This window comes from Pecten maximus, chromosome 15, assembly GCF_902652985.1.
Source record: "Pecten maximus chromosome 15, xPecMax1.1, whole genome shotgun sequence".
Taxonomy (NCBI): Eukaryota; Metazoa; Mollusca; class Bivalvia; order Pectinida; family Pectinidae; genus Pecten; species Pecten maximus.
The window spans coordinates 13,077,617-13,102,186 of record NC_047029.1 but is presented as its reverse complement, the minus strand read 5'-3'; the positions used below and the strand labels follow the sequence as shown (position 1 = coordinate 13,102,186).

At 35.7% G+C, this 24,570-nt stretch overlaps 3 protein-coding genes across 3 annotated transcripts; all 3 read right to left on the bottom strand.

The window, feature by feature from the left end:
* Nucleotides 1-7,080: 7,080 nt before the first annotated feature.
* LOC117343264 lies at nucleotides 7,081-8,724 on the bottom strand. The gene is made up of 3 exons (XM_033905608.1): nucleotides 8,527-8,724; nucleotides 7,971-8,256; nucleotides 7,081-7,439 (listed from the first exon to the last, which is right to left on the bottom strand). Exons 1-3 carry the CDS (start codon nucleotides 8,719-8,721, stop codon nucleotides 7,081-7,083), a joined length of 840 nt encoding a protein of 279 aa, XP_033761499.1. The 5' UTR covers nucleotides 8,722-8,724.
* Nucleotides 8,725-12,815: 4,091 nt separating this feature from the next.
* Nucleotides 12,816-19,053, bottom strand: LOC117344409 (sodium-dependent glucose transporter 1-like). Its single transcript, XM_033907153.1, has 3 exons — nucleotides 14,938-19,053; nucleotides 13,959-14,244; nucleotides 12,816-13,739 (listed from the first exon to the last, which is right to left on the bottom strand). Exons 1-3 carry the CDS (start codon nucleotides 15,097-15,099, stop codon nucleotides 13,534-13,536), a joined length of 654 nt encoding a protein of 217 aa, XP_033763044.1. The 5' UTR covers nucleotides 15,100-19,053; the 3' UTR covers nucleotides 12,816-13,533.
* A 2,560-nt stretch (nucleotides 19,054-21,613) lies between these two features.
* Nucleotides 21,614-22,853, bottom strand: LOC117344408 (sodium-dependent glucose transporter 1-like). The gene is made up of 2 exons (XM_033907152.1): nucleotides 22,677-22,853; nucleotides 21,614-22,063 (listed from the first exon to the last, which is right to left on the bottom strand). The coding sequence occupies exons 1-2, from the start codon at nucleotides 22,851-22,853 to the stop codon at nucleotides 21,671-21,673; spliced, it is 570 nt and encodes a 189-aa protein (XP_033763043.1). The 3' UTR covers nucleotides 21,614-21,670.
* Between the last annotated feature and the right edge of the window lie 1,717 nt (nucleotides 22,854-24,570).

Sequence of the window (24,570 nt, the reverse complement as noted above, 5' to 3'; positions counted from 1 at the left end):
AAATATATAGATAAAATGAAATGGAATGACTTTAAATACTTTTTACATTCATGGAGAAAATTCATGACTCATTCGATAACATTCTGATATATTAATTGATCTCTTGATCACATACCAAGTGGGAATTTAGTAGACTTACCTCTTTCTAACAGATTCCGTGTTATAGATGAAGCAGAACTCTCCTGTCAAATGTTTGTGTACACATATGCGATTATCCTAAACTTACCAGTATTTAGCATCATGATTGTTTTAACGAATATTATGTAATCTTCATGACAATGCATAAGGCGAGCTATTTAGGTGGTACAGTATTATTGTCAAGCGATCTATTAACAAAAAGTAAGATTATGTAAGGACGGCCCAAGCAAGTGACATTTCACCGAGAATTGAACATATGAACATCTGATGTTGAATATCATTACCAATATATTGAAAAAAAGAAACCCAAGTTTGGTCTTTCTAATATCAATTTTAGACATGTGGTCTAAATTCAATGAAATCACATACTAACCTACCTCCGTGCAATGTAAAAAATGTTCTTAAAATTCAATCGACCGGGACCCCGCTTGGCGCTGCATGCTTTCAGCAGATATTTCAAGAAAGCGTGGGTACTCTTGCACCATACGTGCTGGTAAATCATTGGAACAGTACAGATCTGTTATACAAAATTATTTTTCGAAGCGATTGAACAGCGAAATTTCACGATTGAGTAAAGTCGGTAGGGGTAAGGCTATTTCAGGGTGATTTGCAGTGTCATGTAGGCCATCAATATGGTGTACAGCAATATCTCGTTTAGATGGGCTTCTCAGAGCCACAGGGAGATTAACCGTCCCAGGAGCGGACGTCCGAGCATTACGTCGCGACGTCAAGATATGTTGGTACGCTACTTTTGCAGAGGCGAAGCCAACGTCGAATGCTTTGGCTGCTTGCACATGCACCACATCGGTTTCGTTTGGCCCATTGGATACGCGTGTTGTTCACTGACGAGTCTCGCTTTACGCTTTACAGGCCAGACGGACAACAACGTGTCTATCGACGTCGTAGTGAGCGATATTCTGACCCTTGCATAACGATAAGCGACAGATTCGGGTGAGGGTCTGTTACGGTTATCCATGGTATTCTTACAACAGTAAGATATCAAGATCATGTCTTGAGACCACAAGTTCTTCCCCTTTTCCATAAACGTAAACTTACGTTGTAGCAGGACAACGCGAGGTCCCATGAATAATCGGCAATGATATATAGTAACTAGTTGTTGAGTTTACCGACCTGCTTTATAAATGTTACAGGCTATCTGTGTCATGACCATACGATTACAAACACTTGTATGTTATCTGTATGATGATGCATAAAGCGACCTACCTAAGAGGTATTATCGTTAAACATCATATAGACACAACAAGGGCATTTGAGGACAGAATAGAAAATTCTAATGCATGCCTTCTAGCTGTACTGTACTATAAATGATTTTAAGGTTTCCACAAGGAGATCTGCTTTAACGAGTCAAACATCTTGCTTGATATTGATCGTGCTTGATATTGAATCACAAAGCACAACTTCAACCTGAATAGTGCTCTGATCACCTTATGTTACAAACTGATGACAGCTGGACGATTTGTGGGATGAAACAGCAGTAAATGATATTTTGTTTTAATTGAACTCATTTAGTTTCATTATTCTACGATTCGCATGTTCAGTGTTTCAAAAAGATGTTCAGATTTCTAGGTTTGTTTGTTTTTGTTTAACGTCCTATTAACAGCCAAGGTCATTTAAGTGCGTGCCAGGTTTAGGAGGTGGAGGAAAGCCGGAGTACCCGGAGAAAAACCACCGGCCTACGGTCAGTACCTGGCAACTGTCCCACGTAGGTTTCGAACTCGCAACCCAGAGGTTGAGGGCTAGTGATAAAGTGTTGGGACACTTTAACCACTCGGCCACCGCGGCCCCTTTCTAAATTTCTAAGAAACAACTACCAAGGTGAATACACAAAATGTATTGAGAAAATACCCGACATTGTTTTATTTTCAAGATCGTAGTTGAGAAAATATCGACGATGGTTTTACGCCAATTCATTATTGTACCGATAACAGCTATGCACCGATTTCCAACATTCAAAAAACGCATTTTTGATTCGAGGAACAAGCAAAAAAGAAAGGGAAGAAAAGTCGTACGTTTTTCACATTATTCACATACATTAATTGTTTTCCCCCAAGTAATAAATAAACAAGCTATCGAAGAATATGGCTGTCTTTTTTTATGTCGGTCCTCTCCCCTAGCCCATTCCAATCACAAGACTTTGTATAATGAGATACTTGTACATGTATCGACCTCATAGAAAAGCCGGTTTAAAACATAAGATACTTGATGAAGGGTACAGAGTATTGTGATAATGTATCTAATGGAGTAAATAAGAAACCGTACACAGATGATTGCTTATTGCCTTTGTTTTAATGTGTAAAGCAATGTATTTGAACCGGGCGATTATTCAATTGGTGTTAAATGTCACGGAATATACATATTTCAGTTTGATTATTTTCTCCCTGACGGATGCTGCCAAGACTTTCTCTGATTATTTTTCGATGCTAATATAACTGTTACGGAATTAAAAGACAAGTATCTAAGTGGCCATCATACAATTAACCGAAACTACCAAAATATATTTTACATGTTGCATTAGGGAACAAAACAAGACATCATACAATTTTCTTCCCAAGCAATTGTGGACGGGATATCTTTAGGACATACAGAGAGAAACACGTAATTTCCTATATATAGCATGCACTGGTAGGTTAAGAAAGATTACTTTCGTGAGCAATATTTATTTCTGTTATTTGGGCACTGTGTATAAAAACATCAAAATCGAATTTCCAGCAATTACAGCAGATTTGAAGCAAAAGAGGTAACAAAACCAAAGTGGAGAAACTTCTTCCATCATGTAGCCAAGTAGAGGTGGAGCAAGTAAAGCTCCTAAACAGGCAGTGAAATTCAAAAAGCTTGACGTTTCATTACGGACGGGGATAAGGTTTTCATTGATCCAACTTAGCAGATTTGGCCACATCAGACCAAAAGGAATGCCGACTACGCAAACTGATACCCAAACACCGACATCAAAATATACATGCGCACTAATTGTCAAACCGATGAAGCCAGCAGTTGAGAGCAATGTAGAACCCAAAAGAATATAACGCGACTTTACATATCTGACAAGAAATACCCCGCTTACTGTTCCCAGAAGTCTGGTGAAAAATGCAACAGAGGTCACCGTCGCCCCTAATGTCTTTGTCCAGCCTAGATAGTTGATACAAAATGTAGCAAGATATCCAATGAATGTAAAATCAATTGAGTTTTGTACCACACTGAAAACACCAATGTTGAACAATTGAAGTCTCTTGATCAATAGCGAACGGTTCCCAATGAATTCCAGTTTGTCACTGTTTTGTTTCTGTTCGCTAACAGGTCCTTGTTGACAAAACAGGATAAAGAACAGTAGGGCTGTCAGCATACAGAAAACTATGGAAAGCCGTATGGGACCCCCGACTCCGTTCAAGATTTTTAACTAAGAAATAATAACACTTGCGCGGAAAATGAAAAGCCGTGCAAGATTGGCGTACCGTTGAAGATAAGCCGTTGAAGATTTTACCGTGAAAGATTTGTGCCGCGTAAGATTTGCCGCGGAAGATATGCTGTAGCTCTAGGATTGCCGCAGAAGATTTACCGTTGAAGATTTACAGTTGAGTTAGATATATATCACTCGGCCATACTCGGCAGTTAAAGATTTTTGCCGTGTATGATTTACCGTTAAAGTTTGTATTACCGTTGAAGATTTTGCCGTTAAAGTTTTTACCGTTGAAGATTTAGCCGTTAAAGATTTTTGCCGTGTAAGATTTACTGTTGAAGTTATTAACGCTGAAGATTTTAGCCGTGTAAGATTTGCCGCAGAAGATATGCTGTTGCTGTAGAATTGCCGCAGAAGATTTACCGTTGAAGATTTACCGTAGAAGATTTACAGTTGAGTTAGATATATATCACTCGGCCATACTCGACAGTTAAAGATGAATTTTGTGTTACCGTTGAAGATTTTTCCGTGTAAGATTTGCCGTTAAAGGTTTTTCTTTTACCGTTGAAGATTTTGCCGCTAAAGATTTTTGCCGTGGAAGATTTACCGTTGAAGATTTTTGCCGTAGAAGATATACCGTTGAAGATTTAGTTCACACAGAAGGTACGTATCATGCGCATGCGCAATGACCTTGTATTAATGACTTTGATAATACAAAATAATAGAGACCTATATGTTTATAACTGCCTATTATAGGTAATAATAACACTGAGAGTGATTTATCAAACACGAATATAATTGATTTAGGTAATTATGAATCTAACATAACACAAAATAAGTTTGAGTTCATGAGATTATACATGTAAACATTTCCCTTTGTTGTGATGGTCACGTGCAGATCGATATATAACACATAATTCCATTTCTTCCTTGACCAATCGCTAACTGTAGTACACATCGATTTTTAAATCGGTAACAGATAGATTCATATTTATCCCTTGACTACGAAACTGTTCTACTATTTCAATATATCAAGATGGATTATTTGAAGGATATTGTACCTAATTGAAACATTATAAATACTATACGAAGAATATTTTCTTGTTTGCGGTCATATTTATCACTGTATATTAATTAAAACACTAGCGGGAGGGGTCAAAATGCAATAATGTCCAGATGGTGTGAACCGCGCTAGTAAATGTAACATATTTGTTGAATGTTATTTATTTGTCTCAATGTGTGAAGATTAATTCAAAATAAATTATATTATGATTGCCATTTTATACCGAGAATAAATAATACATACATACAGATACATTAGATTTATTTGCTTGATTATACTATTGAACCGTTATGTACATGTTTCAAAGTCTGCTCCGCCCAATAAATCACTCCCCCCCCCCCCCCCCCCCCCGGAGAAGGGGTGATCATAAACCTTTGATAGTACAGGAAATAGAAATAAAGGAGGAGTGTGGTGTGTAATATGATAGGATGCATAATTCGTTACACATCGTATCATAACATCTTACAAAAGCTGACTGACCAATCACAAGTAGTCATTTGGTTGTGCAGGCAAAATATTGGCTATCTAATCTACACAGCAAAATGTATGTGACAGGTCAGCAACCCAAACCTGGCTGGCGTGAGGAGGGGCGCAGGTCTGTACAGTAATTTACAACATGACCCCCCCCCCCCCCCCTCCCCCCATCATGATAACTGTGAATTAAAAGTGTGCTTACATTACCTAACTATGAAAAACCAAACAACATGTCATATAGTTCAATATTATTCTTTAGGATTTATTGATGTAACACTAAGGGGAGAAATCATTTGAATGCGTATTATGTGTCAGAAAATAAAGATTTATGTGGTGTATATAATTATCTTCTGAAATTTCACTCACAACTTGTATTAAAGACGTATTATAAACAAAAAATATGGTAAAGAAATTATACTATGCTTTACTCCAAAATCATTTTTATTTTTGAATACAGTTCATATTATACTTTGTAAAGTGTGATACAATTGTGAGAGTGACAGAGTGCGAAATTGGAAATAAATAAGTTTTAATGCCGTATTGTTTAATCTGAAAACAAACCAGGCTAGCCCAGTTCCAGTATCCTGGCTGGTATGTGTCTGTCAACACTAGGGCATAGTAAGGAGATAATTTAGGTCACTTGAGGTCAGTTTAAACAGCCTTAGTGAGATCGTGACCCAGAGTAATATGTCATTTGATTAAATAGATAAATAAGATTAATGAATTTTAGTTTCTTGCATTCAGATATATAAACACAGACGGGACTTGTTCCTTCACTACACTGTAGACCACAGGAACACGTGTGTGTTTCCCCTACAGTGTAAATTAGACCTTCGGGAGCTAGCTGTTGTAGCCATGCATGAAGAAAATTAATTGATACTGACAATGGTCCAGATAACACCAACATACACAAATTGCACCGAATCTCGGCCTTTACAAGTATTTTTCTTGATCAAATCTCTCATTATCGACACGCAGTATTAAAAATCGATGTGTACTGCAATTAGCGATTGGTCAAGGAAGAAATGGAATTATGTGTTATATATCGATCTGCACGTGACCATCACAACAAAGGGAAATGTTGATATGTATAATCTCATGAACTCATAAACTTATTTTATGTTATGCTAGATTTATAATTACCTAAATCAGTTATATTCGTATTTGATAAATCACTCTCAGTGTTATTATTACCTATAATAGGCAGTTATAAACATATACAATTTGTAGGTCTCTGTTATTTTGTATTATCCAAGTCATTAATACAAGGTCATTGCGCATGCGCATGATACGTACCTACTGTGTCAACTAAATCTTTAAAGGTATATCTTCTACGGCAAAAATCTTCAACGGTAAAATCTTTAACGGAAAATCTTACATGGCAAAAATCTTTAGCGGCAAAATCTTCAACGGTGAAAGAAAAAAACCTGTAACGGCAAATCTTACATGGAAAAATCTTCAACGGTAACACAAAATTCATCTTTAACTGTCGAGTATGGCCGAATGATATATATCTAACTCAACTGTAAATCTTCTACGGTAAATCTTCAACGGTAAATCTTCTGCGGCAATTCTACAGCAACAGCATATCTTCTGCGGCAAATCTTACACGGCTAAAATCTTCAGCGTTAATAACTTCAACAGTAAATCTTACACGGCAAAAATCTTTAACGGCTAAATCTTCAACGGTAAAAACTTTAACGGCAAAATCTTCAACGGTAATACAAACTTTAACGGTAAATCATACACGGCAAAAATCTTTAACTGCCGAGTATGGCCGAGTGATATATATCTAACTCAACTGTTAATCTTCAACGGTAAATCTTCAACGGTAAATCTTCTGCGGCAATCCTAGAGCTACAGCATATCTTCCGCGGCAAATCTTACGCGGCACAAATCTTTCACGGTAAAATCTTCAACGTCTTATCTTCAACGGTACGCCAATCTTGCACGGCTTTTCATTTTCCGCGCAAGTGTTATTATTTCTTAGTTAAAAATCTTGAACGGAGTCGGGGGTCCCATACGGCTTTCCATAGAAAACAGACGATATCGTATATGCTATATACAACTTTGAATCACTTCCGTTTGTCAGTGTGGAATTGTCAATGGGTATATCCATATCATTCAGGCCTGTCTTAATAGTCCTGTTTATCCATATTGGCATGACAAACGTTACATTCCATGACGAGGTGTTCGTGTTGGTAAAGCTATTGACCGGCTGCTTCAGAAATGGCGCTGTCACCAAAGGTGCTAGCACACTGGATATTGTGTAAGCGGCGCTGTTTGCCATGATATATGAACGTCCCCGTGGTGTTGGCCCCCATATAGCTACACATTCGGCACCAACTCCTAATACAAAATGATCATAAACAACTTTGTTGATCAGTATAATTAATCAAAGACAATAATATCATCATTAAATCTATAACATCTGTTTCAAATACAAAATTAACAAAGTTAAAATCAAAAACATGTCTTAGTTTCTTATCTGGTAGATAAGTGATACGGTGTGACATTCATCATATTAACACTTCTTTGATGTTCACCTTGTCTGATGTTCTAATCTTATTCAGAACAAGATATCAATTTCATTTTGTTAGGTTGTGTAAGTATTGACATCACCGCATTTCTGTGTTGATAACAAATTACACGTCGACATATGAGAATGTAGCCCGAGCTGCAGACATGCTATCTTGTCTTGCGCTCAACAGATCGAGTTCTCTCTAGCGGTATATTACACCTAGTTACATGTTCTTATTCCAGGAAATAACTTATCCTTCTCACTCGATCGAGCTAAAGAGGGGTTCTCTCTACCTATGTGAAATATCAAGTGTAGTATTTACCAGGGTTATAATATCAGAAACAAAGATGACAACTTACCAACAGAATTAATCCCACCCCAAACTCCAAGAAATGCAAATGCTGCTACCATCAGTTCGTACAGGAAACACCACGGGATGGCTGCTACTGCAAGACTGTACAATACCAGGACAGAACCAAATACAAGATATTTGTTAATTTTTGGGTAAATAAAAGCCGCTATAATGGAGCCGAGTAATTGGCCTGTGTAGAGTGATGTCATAAAAACAGATCCCTTTTCTAGATCAGCTCCGGAAATCATCATGATATCAGGGAAGGCTGGTCCGATCTGGCCCTTTGTCCAGCCCTTGAGAAATTAAAGATTCAGCAATGTACACCATGTATATGCTAATTATTGGATTATTTTTTCAACTTTTCCACGGAAAGAATGATTTCTGTTCCTGTTTATGTAATGTTCTGTTGCTTGTCTCGTACCTTTGTTGTTAAAGAGCACTTAAAATATTTGAGTATTATCATTTATATCTTAATTTGAAGATGCATTGACCACTACCACTGTGTTGAACATCGTCATTTTGGTTCTAAGAGTGATTCACAAACTGATAAATGATATACTCACACTTATCATGAAAGCTGCAGAAACACATACGCTACGTACAACCTGTAGCCGGAGGCTTTTACTGTTCCAAATTCCAGAGCAAAATGTTTCGGTTGAATTGCTTTCATTTTCGATGACATTATCCTCACCAGTTTTCTTCATAGGAATTGAATCAAGATGAGCTGATCGAACGCCGTATTTCAATTCTTTCTCCATATTGTATTCCTGTGATTCGAAAAATGAGTTTGATCTTGAATAGTATTCGATGAAGGTCTGCAACGATATTGCTTAACATAGAACAAATTTAAAGCTTTGGATATATATTTGTATAATGATTTCGCTTGTATAATGATATTGCCTTCCATGTTCTGTAAATGACGGTATGCTAGTTTTTGGTGTAATTCAATAATTTTAGGAATTTGTAAATTCATCCTAATATTTCAATATTCCTTCAAACATTTCACTATATTCCTTCAAACATTTCATCATATGTCGCATCGATATTCGCACGCAAAATCGAAGGCCTTTTGAATGTTCTATGTTACAATCTCCTTTGCTGATATTTTTTTTTATTTAACATCTACAAAAAACAACCTTGAACATTCCATTCAGTTTTGAAAGAACAAATCATGTAAGAAAATACGTTAAAACAACTAACAGAGAATCAATTATGTAAATGAAGAAGTATGATAAGATGAAGAGCAATTATGATTACAATACATTTGTGTATTTTCAATGCAGTTGGATATCAAATATGATTACGTGCAAAATGGGTTGAACCAGGGGAAAGATGATAAATAACTTACTGACCCTTGAAATAAGGAAGACAAGTTAAAAAAATCCATTTCAAAATTTTACAATGGTAAAGGAGACTCATTAACAAACAAAGTGACATATTACATCATCAAAAATTACCACAATTACCCCCCCCCCCCCCCCCCCCCCCCCCAAAAAAGAAGATCGTAACATCGATTGAGAGATTAAATGAGGAAAAAAGTGATATGTGTAAAGGTCATTTAATAGAAAACGAGTGTTTCACAGCTGTTGAATAAATTGCCCGGCTCAGCTAGATTATCAGCAGAATATTACAAAGAAAATTGGCCATACTTAAAAATCTTCTTTAAAACTGAAGGTTACATTCAGGCTAAATAATCAGAATCATAAAGAGTAGGAATTTATCTCATTGAATAAGAAAGATGATCTACATAACCAAAATAATGGGCGACCAATGGCAAAGTTTATAGTGATGACAAAATATATGTACATTAATTCATTTGAGGACCAAATATTGGCTTCGATATTCGACAAATTTTTGATATTATAGACTATGCTATGTTATTTTTAGACATTGCAAAAACATCCGATGCATCATTAGAATGGGATTTCATGTTAAGCTGACAACGCAATTTAAAAATCTTTCGTTTTGAATTAATTTTTCTATTTTTATTTTGAAATGGTTTGGAGATGTTGCCTATGATGAATATATATATATATATATATATCTTCCGGTCACCGTTTCCAAGGAAGTGGTAGGCATTTTAGTTGAAGTCTGCTTCAATACGAGACTCGGGGATCTGTGCTTTTAAAAGTGGCATGCACGTCAGATGTTTTTTTTTTTATTTCAAAACGAAAGCTTTTTACCTTGCGTTGTCAGCTTTAAGTAAGCCCACCTATACATTTTGGGTAAAAGACTTTTTTAATCAAACACTCAATTGTGATATATCATGTTTAGTTCATAACAACGGATGGTTGTCAGAACCAATAACAATCACTCACGGAATTTGTCAAGGTTGGCCAATTTCAGCAATTCTCTTTTGCAATTACTGTGGAAACATTACCTATTAAAATAAGACAAATAAAATTTGGTATACAAATTAAACAAGTAAATAAATCATATTTTGCGGATGACAATACACTGTTAAGGAAATATTATTGAAATAATTGGCAGTCTTTCATGCTTCATATCAAATACGAGTAAGTCATAGGGCCTTTGGCTTGGTGATAACAAAGTATTAATACATGCTTATTAGAAAACATTGATTGGAGTTCTGGGGAATTAAAAGCTTTAGATATACACTTATAACAGTATAACACTTGGGTTAGATGCAATGAAAGCCTCACAAATGAACTTGGAGAGATAAACAGATTAAAAAAACAAACTATGTAAAGACATAAAGAAAATTAACAATGTTTGGCAATTCAGAAAGCTAAAACATGTGTAGCCTATGTTATTTCAGTATAAACTGTTCCTTATTCTAGTTGGCTTATATATATCAAACCTAACTAATAAATGTAACATTATGATATAAAATTTGATGAAATTATAATATGTGTGCAAACAATATAGGTTAGGAGCTCAGGTCTACTGATTGCATCTACTTTTTTATCAGTAGGTTCGACAATGCAATGCAAAACTAATAGTGATGCTGAGAAACACCTCATACATATATAAATATTTACCATATAATCCAACTGGTACAATGTACTGTGTGATGTAGTACTGTCACGAACCTCAACCGATAAATCCACGTGTTTTTACCTGCTACAACAGGGGATAGTGACTTCCGGTAAGGAGTCCCGATAAGATAGTTATCTATCTTATAGAGGTAGCACAACACTATACATTTCTTATAGGAACACGAGTATCAATTTAGAAACGATATTTTCTGTAGAATACAATAAATCATAAATAACATACTATGTATGCATGCAAGTATGTTTAAATGGATGCACGAATGCATGTATAATGAGCGGAAATGAGGGAAAACTCCTGCGTCGGGTCAATATATGTCAGGGGTATTGTTCCCAGGGCACCAACCATGGCGATAATCCTTATTTTGGCTAGATAATAAAGATGTTGAACCTTAAAAAGCAATAGTACATTATACAGCAATCACATTTTTTTAAAGATTACTTTCCCCTTGACAATTACAAACACTATACTTATATATGATTTAAGATCCAACTCCACTGACAATCAATGAATAAAATGGTCCCATGGTATAGTAGGTATAGTATATAATATAGAAATTCAATGCTGATAATTGAAAAGTAATTACAGCGTCAAGGATCGATAAAAAATCTATAACCGATATAGAGGCGAGGTACGGAAAGTAATTAACTATTAATTATATTAAGATTAATTTGTCCTAGATCAAGCATCTTTAAATGACTTTCAGACATCTGAAAATTTATAGTAAGAAAAAAATATAGTTGAATGAATTACTCTGTTCAAAGATACACTTTCAATGGAAACTAAGATATAAGTCATTTAATATACTTACCACTTTGTACCCAACGGTGTCACATTCAGGTGCTTTATTCAACAATTGGTTAAATGTTACTTAACTAAAGCGTGTATTCAGCTTTATGTTTACAAATTTATTATCGGTATGCTGAAGCATGTGGTCGTTTATGCAATGACACATCCCAATCTGAGGAGTTTAAAAGATGCCGACGGTATTGATATATTATCTCAAACTAAAAAAACATCTTCGACCTACATAGTGTATCGACCATCGCAATAATTATTATAGTGTCGTATTAGTAGATTAGTAATCGACAGCACTGTCTATGGGAATTCGCGGAATTAAACAATATAATTCATCAATTTCATTTCATAAATCGTCTGAATTTTGACATGTTAAATGATGCCAAGAAATGATGTTGTGTTGTGAATTGCATGTATCTGCATACACCGCAGACATGTTTTAGAGAAATAATGGCAAACAACAACGCAAACTGCCTTGCACACGCTGCGGCATGAACAAAATATTAACTATGTAAGTTGTTGTTAAGAGTATATAGTTTATTAAGTCCATTTATGCATACGCTACATATAATTTTTATATTAAGTAGCTTTGAAAATAGCTATCGTTCTCTAAGATAGGCATGTAGAAATACCTTCAGATGTTGCCATGTTTCTGGTTTTACACCCTCGCAATGGTAACAGTGATATGAAGAGGAGTGCCTAGAATGACACAAGAAAAAAAAGAAATACTCGGAAGATACCAAGTGTTGCAATTTTGAAAGGCATTCATTATATTGTCTTTGCTATCCTTTAGGTTGACGACATGACTTGGTATATGAATATCCGCTTAATAGCAAATACTGAGTCCTATAATTAATCGTCTCTTGCAACATGCAGTGTGATATCGTAAGTAAATTTCACCGAGGGTGCACGTCGTATGAATGTTGTATAACAAATTGGTTGAACAGGTTTTTTTTTATTATTTCGTGTTTTTAGCCGCTGTATACAAAAACATCAAAACAGAATTCCCAGCAATTACAGCGGATTTGAAGCAAAAGAGGTAACAAAACCAAAGAGGAGAAACCTCTTCCATCATGTAGCCAAGTAGAGGTGGAGCAAGTAAAGCACCAAGATAGCAAGTCACATTCAGAAAGCTTGCCATTTCGCTATGGACAGGGATAAGGTTTTCATTGATCCAGCTTAGCAGATTTGGCCACATAATACCGAACGGTATACCGACTACACAAACTGATATCCATACGCCGACATCAAAATATACGTTCGCACTGATAGCAAGACCGATAAAACCAGTCATGGATAGTATTGTTGATGATAAAAGAATATGGTGTGACTTAATATATCTGACAAGAAATACCCCGCTTACTGTTCCTAGAAGTCTGGTGAAAAATGCAACAGAGGTCACCGTAGCTCCTAATGTCTTTGTCCAGCCTAGATAGTTGATACAAAATGTAGCAAGATATCCAGTGAATGTAAAATCAATTGCGTTTTGTCCCACACTGAAAATACCAATGTTGAACAATTGAAGTCTCTTGATCAATATCGAACGGTTCCCAATGAATTCCAATTTACCACTGTTTTGTTTCTGTTCGTTAACTGGTCCTGGTTGACAAAACAACACGAAGAAGAGCACAGCCGTCAACAAACTTAATACCGCTGATATTGCATATGCTATATATAGCTTTGAATCACCTTGGTTTATCAATGATGAATTTTCAATGGTTAGTTCTTTGCTATTCAGGCGAGACTGGTTAGTACCGTTATTCCATGTCGGTGTGAATATATGTTATATTCCATGTTGTGTCGTTCGTATTGAAGGGTGTGTAGACGGACTGCTTGAGAAGAAATGGCGCCGTTACTAAAGGCGACAGTACACTGGCTATAGAATAAGCAGCACTGTTTGCCATGATAAATGAACGTCCTCGTGGTGTCGGTCCCCAAATGGCTACAATTTCGGCACCTATTCCTAAAAAAGCAAAGTTATTAAATACGTTTTATTGCACAATGCCAATCGAAGTTTGACTTCATATTCAGGTCATTCAATACTTCAACAGTCTTAATTGTATATATCAAAACTGATCAATTGTGCGTTGTACATACACGATCCGATATGCTTAGCATTAAATATTTTTTATTTTGAAATTTCGAAAAGCACTCTGATATATCGGTAGAGAATACAACATACCAACGCCAATCATCCCGCCGCAAACACCAAGAAATGTAAATGCTGCTACCATTAGTTCGTAGAGGAAACACCAGGGAATGACTGCTACTGTAAGGCTGTACAATACCAAGGCAAAACCAAATAAAAGGTATTTGTTCATTTTTGGGTAAATGAAACCTGCCATAACGGAGCCGAATAATTGACCTGTGTAGAGTGATGTCATAAAAGCAGATCCTTTTTCAAGATCAGCTCCGGAAATCATCATGATATCAGGGAAGGCGGGTCCGATCTGGCCCTTTGTCCAGCCCTACATGGAGTGTGAATGTTAAAATTCATTAACAATGCAGCTTTTACGTATCTAAATGGTAAATTACTTGATTTGATAACACAGCCTATCTAAAATCTTAATTCAGGTTTCGGTTTTCACGAAATTTTGCTTTAACATCTTATATGTTTAATTGCTTTATTACTTTTTTTTTAACCCTTTTTCCAAATTCTATCATGATACCGTTTAAAAATAAATGTTTGTATATTTCCATTAAAATCTGTGCATGTATAACTATTGCAGAATATTCACTCACGTGATTGCTTTCCAGAGTCACTTGTTCAGAGGTTAAAGATATATTAAAACATCTTCTTGGTATAACAAGTGTCATTCTATTACTTGTATCATTTCGATGTCAATTTCGAATGGCTTCCACTGAAGAGTCCATTATGCCCAAATGTTTTTTTCTATATCACCAAGTGAATAAAAAATCTAATACATGTACGTTATCTATGTTTTTGAGCAAAACTCGCATTCTAAAATTACATTCAACATATAACATTTATACATTTGGTCGAGATTTATATTTTTTGCAGTAAATAGGTAGGCCAACTAAGCGATGGTGTAATAGGTTAACGGCCCACCTTAAGACTATTTAAAATTTATTTGTGAAATAACACTTGATTGACAGGTTTGTCTTAGTTTAAGAGTGATCAATCAATATGTCATACTCACCAAGATCATATAAGCAGCAGAAACGCACACGCTTCGTGCAATCTGTGACTGAATGGTTTTATAGTCCCTGGTTTCGCTTGATTTGTTACAGTGAGTATCTGCCTGCATAGGAACTGTTTCAAGGTCGGATGATCGAACGCCATATTGCATTTCTTTCTCCATTTTGCGATCCTGTCACTTAAAAAGTGTTATATTTATATGTTGATAACACGTATTCAGAAACATTTTAGATAAATACATGCGCTGAGCAAATGTTGATAAAGGTTTTGATATTTCCTTCTTTCAAAACTATAATGTCATTTAGGTAGAATCAGGCCAGACATATCATCGTGGATGTACGTAACCGTAATAGTAGCTAAATTAAATTCTTCTTTTTCTGAATTTTATAGCAACACTTATACTTCATCAAAGTCAAAGACTGAAATCCCGTATATCGGTCGAAAGTACAAGCCAACCCCGCATCCCAGAAGCAGGGGCAACCAACATTTCAGCAATTATATATATGCTATAAAAACAAATGTATGTCTTTGTATTAGAAAAGCAAATACTTTCAGATATAAGTAGTTTCCCTTGCGCAATAGTGTAGCACAAAAGAATAAATGACCAATTCCGGTAACATTATAGAGGAAGTGACGTCAATGTACCAGCGGTATAGCATTTCAGTGAATGGCACTATTCAGCAGTTATAATGTTACATTAATGTTAATTCCCATATGGTATGGACATACACCTAAAGAAAAGAAACGCGTTCACCGAAAAGTCAGCATTGTAGACTCAATCCTTTACGTACACATCTGAAACTGGACAAATTTCGCCTATTAAGACCTCCTCTTTATGATACAATGTTGAAATTCACTGATACACAGACTACCTATGCCGACTTTTCAAAGAATAGCAAGAAAAAAATGATATTCCGATCCTAGTCTGAGCGATCAGTTTAAAAAGTCTGTGAGTAACTCTTCATACCTTTCCGTCTTTATTTCCCATAGTTCAAACACAAATAATTAACTTTAACAAATTTCGAAAGTTAAGAGGGGGACAAGTCGCCAATCAATTTGATTTATATCCATCGACCATTTTCCGTTTTGTCCGGAGACTCCATGCCACAGGAATGGCTGTTTATTGTCCTGGTGCTTACTCATAGCAAGGAAAGAGACACGGTGCGTAATCGACTGCGCGGATTCAGGTTGAGGTCGTGGCGTCAATATCTCAACCCACAATATACTGCGCAGCGACCCACCATACGAATGAACGAATGATTTCGTAAATCGCTTCTCGATACAACGCTGGAGAATAGTCTTTCTCTTTGACGAGTCAATGTTCTCGTTTTGTCTATTAGACGACGACTTCGTGTATAAAGACGTTCCAACGAGCGCTATGCGGATACTTGCGCAATCGAGAACGGTCCTTTCTATGGATGATCCGGTCATGGTATGGAGAGGGATTGCACATGGTATCGAGAGTAACTCAATCACTATTCAAGGAAATATCACGACCGGTCGTTTTAGAGATCAAGCGCCACATGTCGTTTCTCTACTGCATCAAGGACGACTGACGTTACAGCAGGATAACGCCTGTCCACATGTATCGAGAGTTTGTCGTGATAAAATCACAGCCAACTATTGACTGGCCTCCATAAACACTGACTTTCCTCAATAGAAAATTTAAAGGACGAGTTGGAAAGGATAAGATGTAGGCAGAACCCTCCCATCAACGTCGCTATGGAGAGCTAATACTCTAATCAATTCACTGAAGTTCATGGGTGCATACACGATGCTGATGGGCCTAGAACTTAAATCATTTTGAGGGGGTACCCGTAGATAGATCTGAAATTTGACGAGGGTACCAAACGTACACGTTCCGGTGGTCAACATAGAACTGATTGAGTGGGATTTCGTCATGGAAAGATCTAATAGTCTGGGGGCTTGAGTCGTATGAATTAGAACTTGGTGATGATGATAACGGACAAGACCATAACGCATTGGTAAAACAAACATTCATCCCATCGATATGAAATGGAGCCCTATAGTCATCAGTCATAAAAAAAAACTAATCTCAGATATACGACAAAATGAATCAGTCATTGTTCGTAGTTTGTAGGTATACGAATGAAACGGTCTCGACATCTAACGTAGGCAGGAGATCTCTATAACTCACATTAAACTCCCCGTTAAAATGTTTCTTCTGCAGTTTAGGTCGGTATCTCTCGGTACGAATATTGTCGCCAACCGAACAAAACAACACTTTCTAATCATTCAATTTACCTTTATTGCCCTATATCCAAAAACCAAAATATACTATTCCATTTTATAACAGTTGTCTCCTGTCATTTACTGATAAAGAGATTTCACGCAAATAAATCGAAATACCTGAAATACACACGAACCTAAGAACTAATGATCGGTTTCCGAAATGATTGTTGAAATGCCTAATGTCTTCAATGAATAAATCTCATGATGAACATTTAGTAACACTATAAACAATGATAGGATACATACCAAGTCTAGAAAAGGACCAATACTTGAATCTGACCGTGATTAGTCTAGTATTAGTATTCAGCTGTAGCGTTCGACTTCACGGTTACGTCATTGAATATATGAGCGGAGTCATCATACATTTCCTTTATTTTTACATAACTACAAACGTATGTTTTGTCGTGAAGTTATTCGACTTACAGAATTTAGTTAATACTTTGGGAGAATATGAACTCGATACATTTGTAGGTAAAACGTTATGTGATTAGTATGTTCAACAGCGAGTGACGGATGTTTATATTATCTTACTGGAGTTCGTTCAAATTAAGAAAAGTCAACCACTAAAGCGATAAACAGCTATCATTTGTGTGGGATCCTCTATATCCACAGCATCTAATACTATTATGATACCAACAATGATATACATACCTTAATATTCGAATGTATTTTCCAACACAATAATTTGCATGCAACTTTGATATATGGTATCCGGTATGGTATATGATGTCACAGATGATTATATATGCGACACAGTTGATGCTTTCAGGTACAACGTCCTCACCGAAGGTCATACGAGGACAAGTTTATATAGCGGGACACCGACAGAGGAAAACAAAGATCATTTAAGGTCAATGTGATCTTCCATTGTCAAACCTACTGCAAAAGTAAATTCTGTGTGGCCCCCTGAAATTGACTAACTCCTATGATCAATACACTATTGGGCTCTACAAGGTCACTACAACAGAAGGCATCATGGGAACTATCCCCAATCCTGGTCAATATGATGCGATAACATAAGTGCTTAAGATTTGTTTCATAAAGTGTTAACAATCAGTTTATTATTATACAGTATAACCACACAATTGATAACAGACCGATATGACATATAGTTACCTGTTACCAATCAGTGCGTTAGATTGAGATAGGAGTTATCAGGATAATCATGTCATACGTCAGATTTTGATATCCTTAACAGTTATGATGACCTGTCTCAATATCTCATTATTCTTATTACTGTCTGCGACCTGTATTTTATCAGTCGCTTACCTCAGTCTTCATTTAAAAATTTACCAGAGGCAACCTACAACAAAGATGTATGATAATAATGATAACCTTGATGTTCCTATTGGTAATCTTTAATGTCTAGATAGTTAACTTGACCCTATGGTGTAAACTTTTCATCATTGATACGATATGAAAGGTTTGAAGGAGACTATGGACAAGTAAACACCGTTTTCACCACTCCGATTCCCACATTGAGAACATGACTTTTCCCGGTTAATATGACGCGATAAGTGTTGTACTAAAAGGTTGTTTTTTTTTTTAATTTCAACAAATGTTATATAAAAGTCATTTAGCATGTGACAATAACTATATCAGTCTTCTACATACAACTCCGGAACGAACCGGAATTATAGAAAGTGTATTAGTACTTTAAGTAGATCTATCAGTTTCAGTAAAGTTTTCTCTTATATATTTTAATAGATAAGATCTTAATCACAATTATGATAACAGTATAATATAGTTTCAGTATCAAAATTAGAATGAACAACCTGTGCAAATGTGGTTATCATCCTTTTCTTTTCAGATCTGGGCCTACAGCATTGATGTCAATATTTTTTTCTTAAACACATCATTATTCTATATGATATTGATGATGACTATTCTTGAATTAAATGTGTTTTTTAATTTACTGTTATTATAGTCTATATGACCATACAGTTACATGTACATAAACCCAATAAGAATATATAGAAATGTTATCTACAAATTATCGACACCTGAGAACGTTTCTGAAATAAAAATATGTGTCATTATCTGGGTTCTTACCTTCTTAGTGACATTCTGTGTCAGGTAGCTAAATTCATTCATATATATAAAAAAGCGCACGTGATCATGCATTCATATAAATCTGCATAGTGACACGGCTCAGAATATACCCCTGTAATTCTTTTGAACTCAAAATTGTATTATATTTTTTAGCTTTGCCCACTCTAGATTTTGGCATTTCCTGTTGTCGATTTCGCGGTTTCGGTCGCCTTCCTTATCATCACTGTTGATTCCTAGAATAACAAAACGGTTGTATGTTCATTCTTAAGTATTCTAGCTTTAATTTTCGCTCACAAACTTTATACAGTGTTTTTACCATACCATGGTAGGACTTATTGTATTCCTCTGATGACGTTTAGTTTTGAGCATCACTGACGAGTCCTAGAATGTTAAATTAAACTAAACATTGCTTAGTTCATTCAAAACTTTGTTTAGAAAGGCAATTATGACTTGTGCACAATCCTAAAAATAATATTGTTTACTACATCGATATTAACAATTGTCTTTATCAAGCAGTTTTATTGCATTTCGACTTAACAAATAGTAAAGTGGTTTGATGATAACCCAAACACTTTTTTCAAACATAATTGGAACATATAGAAATGTTACCAGACAGGTAAAAGTTGTTTATCATGTTTATCTAACTTGAGTCAGTTATTTTTAAAGTAAAGGACACAAGCTTACGCGCGTGTCTTTTCTTTAGTTTAAGATTAACACAAGAGAACTTCTTACCTACAAAAATACTGAGTTCAAATTCTCCAAATAGAGCAACTAGATTTTGTGAGACGAATGGCTATGCGACAAAGTATAGTTCGTAGTGAAGGAAATCGTAATATGTTTTTAGATGAAAGACTAATGTCTTCCGTAGTTTATCTGTAAATTATATAATTTAAGGTAATGAAATATCATAGGTCAATTATTATGTTTGTGTGTTTCATCAATAGAACACTTGCTTAAATGATCCTACCGAATATTCATAGATGGCACTGCGAAGTCGAAGATTACAGCTGAATACTGAATTTCAAGTGTTCAAAAATTGAATATTATATTTTTGTATTTTTGTTTTGTTGTCGCATAGTTGTGATTTGGTGTAATGAATAATGACTATTATTGATGCCTATTTAGTACTTTTGAAAAAAGACGTAATTAATATCCAAATATTTGTCGAGATACACATATCTATGGTCAAACAAATACATCGTTTAAGAAGGTGTTTAGACTCCCTATTATGGAGTTACTCTTTAAGATGGACATGTACAGATGCATTCAGAGGAAACTGGTTGTACGTGTTTTATTATTTCATGTTCATAGGCGCTGTATATAAAAACATCAAAATAGAATTCCCAGCAATTACAGCGGATTTGAAGCAAAAGAGGTAACAAAACCAAAGAAGAGAAACCTCTTCCATCATGTAGCCAAGTAGAAGTGGTGCCAGTAAGGCTCCTAGATAGGCAGTCACATTCAGAAAGCTTGCCATTTCGCTATGGACAGGGGATAAGGTTTTCATTGATCCAACTAAGCAGATTTGGCCACATGAGACCGAACGGTATACCGATTACGCAAACTGATATCCACACGCCGACATCAAAATATACGTTCGCACTGACAATAAGACCGATAAAACCTGTCGTAGATAGTATTGTTGATGATAAAAGAATTTGATGTGACTTAAAAAATCTCACAAGAAATACCCCGCTCATCGTTCCTAGAAGTCTGGTGAAAAATGCAACAGAGGTCACTGTAGCCCCTAATGTCTTTGTCCAGCCTAGATAGTTGATACAAAATGTAGCAAGATATCCAGTGAATGTAAAATCAATTGCGTTTTGTCCCACACTGAAAACACCAATGTTGAACAATTGAAGTCTCTTGATCAATATCGATCGGTTCCCAATGAATTCCAATTTACTACTGTTTTGTTTCTTCACGTTATCTCTTCCTGATTGACAAAATAGCATGAAGAAGAGCACAGCCGTCAACAAACTTAATACCGCTGATATTGCATATGCTATATATAGCTTTGAATCACCTTCGATTTATCAATGATGAATTGTCAATGGTTAGTTCCTTGCTATTCAGGCGGGACTGGTTAGTACCGTTATTCCATGTTGGTGTAATATATGTTATATTCCATGTTGTGTTGTTCGTATTGAAGGGTGTATAGACGGACTGCTTATGAAGAAATGGCGCCGTCACCAAGGGTGACAGTACACTGGCTATGGCATAGGCAGCACTGTTTGCCATGATATATGACCGTCCCCGTGGTGTTGGCCCCCATATGGCTACAGATTCGGCACTTATTCCTAAAATAGCAAAGTGATTATATACTTTATATTCATTATATTGCCAAATAACTAGCTTTTTCCTATCATATCTCCCTACGATACACTAACTTCAGAACATTAACAGACTATAAACAGAACATGACCTAGCTAATAACTCTGGTACAATGTACAAACACGATTTGACATGATCAGCGTTAGATATTTTGAACTGTGAAAGGTGAATTGATATGTCGGAAGAGAATACGATAACTTACCAACACAAACAATCCCACCGCAAACACCAAGAAATGTAAATGCAGCTATCATCAGTTCGTAGAGAAAACACCAGGGAGTGACTACAACTGTTAGGCTGTACAGTACCAAGGCAAAACCAAATAAAAGGTATTTGTTCATTTTTGAGTAAATGAATCCCGCCATAACGGAGCCGAATAATTGACCTGTGTAGAATGAAGTCATTAAAGCAGATCCCTTTTCAAGATCTGCTCCGGCGATCATCATGATATCAGGGAAGGCGGGTCCGATCTGGCCTTTAGTCCAGCCCTGCATGAATAAGATGTCAATGTTCATTAACGAAGACATATTTTACTTATCCGCATGGTAAATCATTATTTGTAAACACATTCACATTCTAGAAATTTCGTTTTAATGTGTTATACGTATACTTACTTTTTTTTTGTATTTAATTGATTTGTTCCAAAATTTTGACATTTATAACCATCACAGAATAATCACTCACGTAAATATGTTACAGATTAAATTGTTCAAATGTCAAAAACATGATGTAACAAGTTTTAATCTTTTTGATATCATTTTCGAATGTCTTCAACTGAGCTTTTATTCATTAAAGATCATGCCATCCAGTGAATAAAAAGCCATCCTACGTACGCTTTCTATACTTTAGAGCAGAACTCACATCTAAAAATTACTTTCAACAGATATCATAATGTCTATACATTTGACTATTTCATTTTCATTTAATCGGGACTAAACTATTTCTTTAAATAAATACGTAGACCGGTGCAGCGATGAAGTAATTGGATAAAGAAACAACTTCAAACTGTTTACTCGAACATTTATTCGTGAAATAACACTAGATTGACAGGTTGATCTTAGTTTGACAGTTATCAACCAATCTGTCATAGAACATACTCACCATAATCATATAAGCAGTAGAAACGCACACGCTTCGTGCAACCTGTAACTGGATGGTTTTATTGTTCCGGACTTCGTTACAGAATGTTGCTTTTGATTTGTTATAGTTATCATCTCCCTGCATAGGAACCGTGTCAAGGTCGGATGATGGGACACCATATTGTATTTCCTTCTCCATCGTGCAATCCTGTAATTTAAAAATGTGATATAGTTATATATTCATTACATTTCTCTAGAAACATATTAGAATGAAACATGCGTTAACCAAATGTTTATAAATGTAATGATATTTCTTTCTTTCAAAATATCATGTCCTTAAGACATTATTGGCACGGAACACAACAGGGCATCATAATTTTCTAATAGATCCAGAAAGACTGCGTAATCGTCGGTGTGCATATCTCAACCCATAAATTACTGGAGCGAGATATTGTCGTGATCATCTCATAGCAATCCTGTTCTATACAGCCTTGACCTGTCCCCGATAGGACCAGCTGGACAAAATGATCAGACCTGGGCCAAACAGTCCAATCAACGTTGCTCAGGTGGCGTTTGCGCTTGAAGAAGAATTGAACCGTATACCAAATAAGAGGGTGAATACCCTGATCAAATCAATACACGAAAAAGTACGCGCAGCCACTGCAGCTCATGGGAGCATACATGATATCGATTGGACAAGAACGCAATTCATTTTAAAAGGGGGTACCCTTGGATTAACCTGAAATTTGATGAGGGTACTTAAAGTACATTGATTGAACTTTCACAGACGACTATGACGGAGTGGCTTCCTATCTTATAATTACACCATTAGTTAAAATATATAGCATCCTTTAATTTCCGTTTTTAACTGGATCATTTCTTTTTCATTTCAGTATATCAATAATGATAAACAAATAAATAATGACAACCATGTAACTAAGTGTATTCTAACTTGGTAAACAGCATTCCTAAAACCTTCTTAAGTATGGACATTTCGAAAGATGGTTCTTTTTACAAACAGTTTTGTTTGGTGTTCTATGTTATATGTTAACGATTTGATGTGATATAAACATCATTAGCATCAAATGTACTATCAAGTTTTCTCCTTATTGTATCCGAGTCTACTCAATATTTAGATGGTGTGGTTATAGTATTTTTCAAACTCATGTTCATTCGGCACTGTCAGTTTTAGTGTCATTATAAACTAAACAATCCAAATGTGATTGCCGTTTCTGATAGACATATTTTCAGTCAAAATAATTGTGTAAAAGACTCCCATGATATTGACAACTTTCAATACCAAAACGTAAGGTAGGTTTAGTTGCCTCTTACATACAATTAGATTGAGATACAACAGGTGTAGTTGGCCTCGCAAAGATGTCTTCATGCACATATCCAAGATTTTTTTCTAAAGAACAATAAACTTAGCATCATACGGTATTACCACCACATTGATAACAGACCGATATGACAAATTGACCAGTTACCGATCAGTATACTAGACTGCGATAGGAGGTATCAAGATAATCACGCCATGTGTCGGATTTAAATATCCTAAACAGTCAAGATGGCCTGTCTCATTATATTAATATTCTTATTAATGTCTGTTATCTATATATTATCAACCGTTTATCACAATCTTCATTTAAACAGTAACCAGCTGATAACATACAACAAAGCTGTACGATAATAATGATAACCTATTCTCCTATTGGTAATCTTCCATTTTACGAACCTAAACCTTTGGTGTGTATATTTCATCATTGATACAATATCAAAGTTTGAGGGAGAACATGGAAGATTTCCACTACTCCAGTTCTCGCTTTGAGAATATGACATTTCCCAGAATGTCCACGACACATCAAATAACGTTATAAATACTTAAATTATATATGTAGGTTCCAGTAATGTTTCCT

Excerpts from the sequence above, each read along its gene's own strand:
- LOC117343264 (XM_033905608.1), bottom strand. The coding sequence starts at position 8,721 with ATGGAGAAAGAATTGAAATACGGCGTTCGATCAGCTCATCTTGATTCA. Across the intron at positions 8,257-8,526 it reads CTGCAGCTTTCATGATAAGT|GGCTGGACAAAGGGCCAGAT; the intron begins GTGAGTATATCA and ends TAATTTCTCAAG. Across the intron at positions 7,440-7,970 it reads GGGTGGGATTAATTCTGTTG|GAGTTGGTGCCGAATGTGTA; the intron begins GTAAGTTGTCAT and ends ATTTTGTATTAG.
- LOC117344408 (XM_033907152.1), bottom strand. The coding sequence starts at position 22,853 with ATGGAGAAGGAAATACAATATGGTGTCCCATCATCCGACCTTGACACG. Across the intron at positions 22,064-22,676 it reads CTACTGCTTATATGATTATG|GGCTGGACTAAAGGCCAGAT; the intron begins GTGAGTATGTTC and ends TTATTCATGCAG.
- LOC117344409 (XM_033907153.1), bottom strand. The coding sequence starts at position 15,099 with ATGGAGAAAGAAATGCAATATGGCGTTCGATCATCCGACCTTGAAACA. Across the intron at positions 14,245-14,937 it reads CTGCTGCTTATATGATCTTG|GGCTGGACAAAGGGCCAGAT; the intron begins GTGAGTATGACA and ends CACTCCATGTAG. Across the intron at positions 13,740-13,958 it reads CGGCGGGATGATTGGCGTTG|GAATAGGTGCCGAAATTGTA; the intron begins GTATGTTGTATT and ends TTGCTTTTTTAG.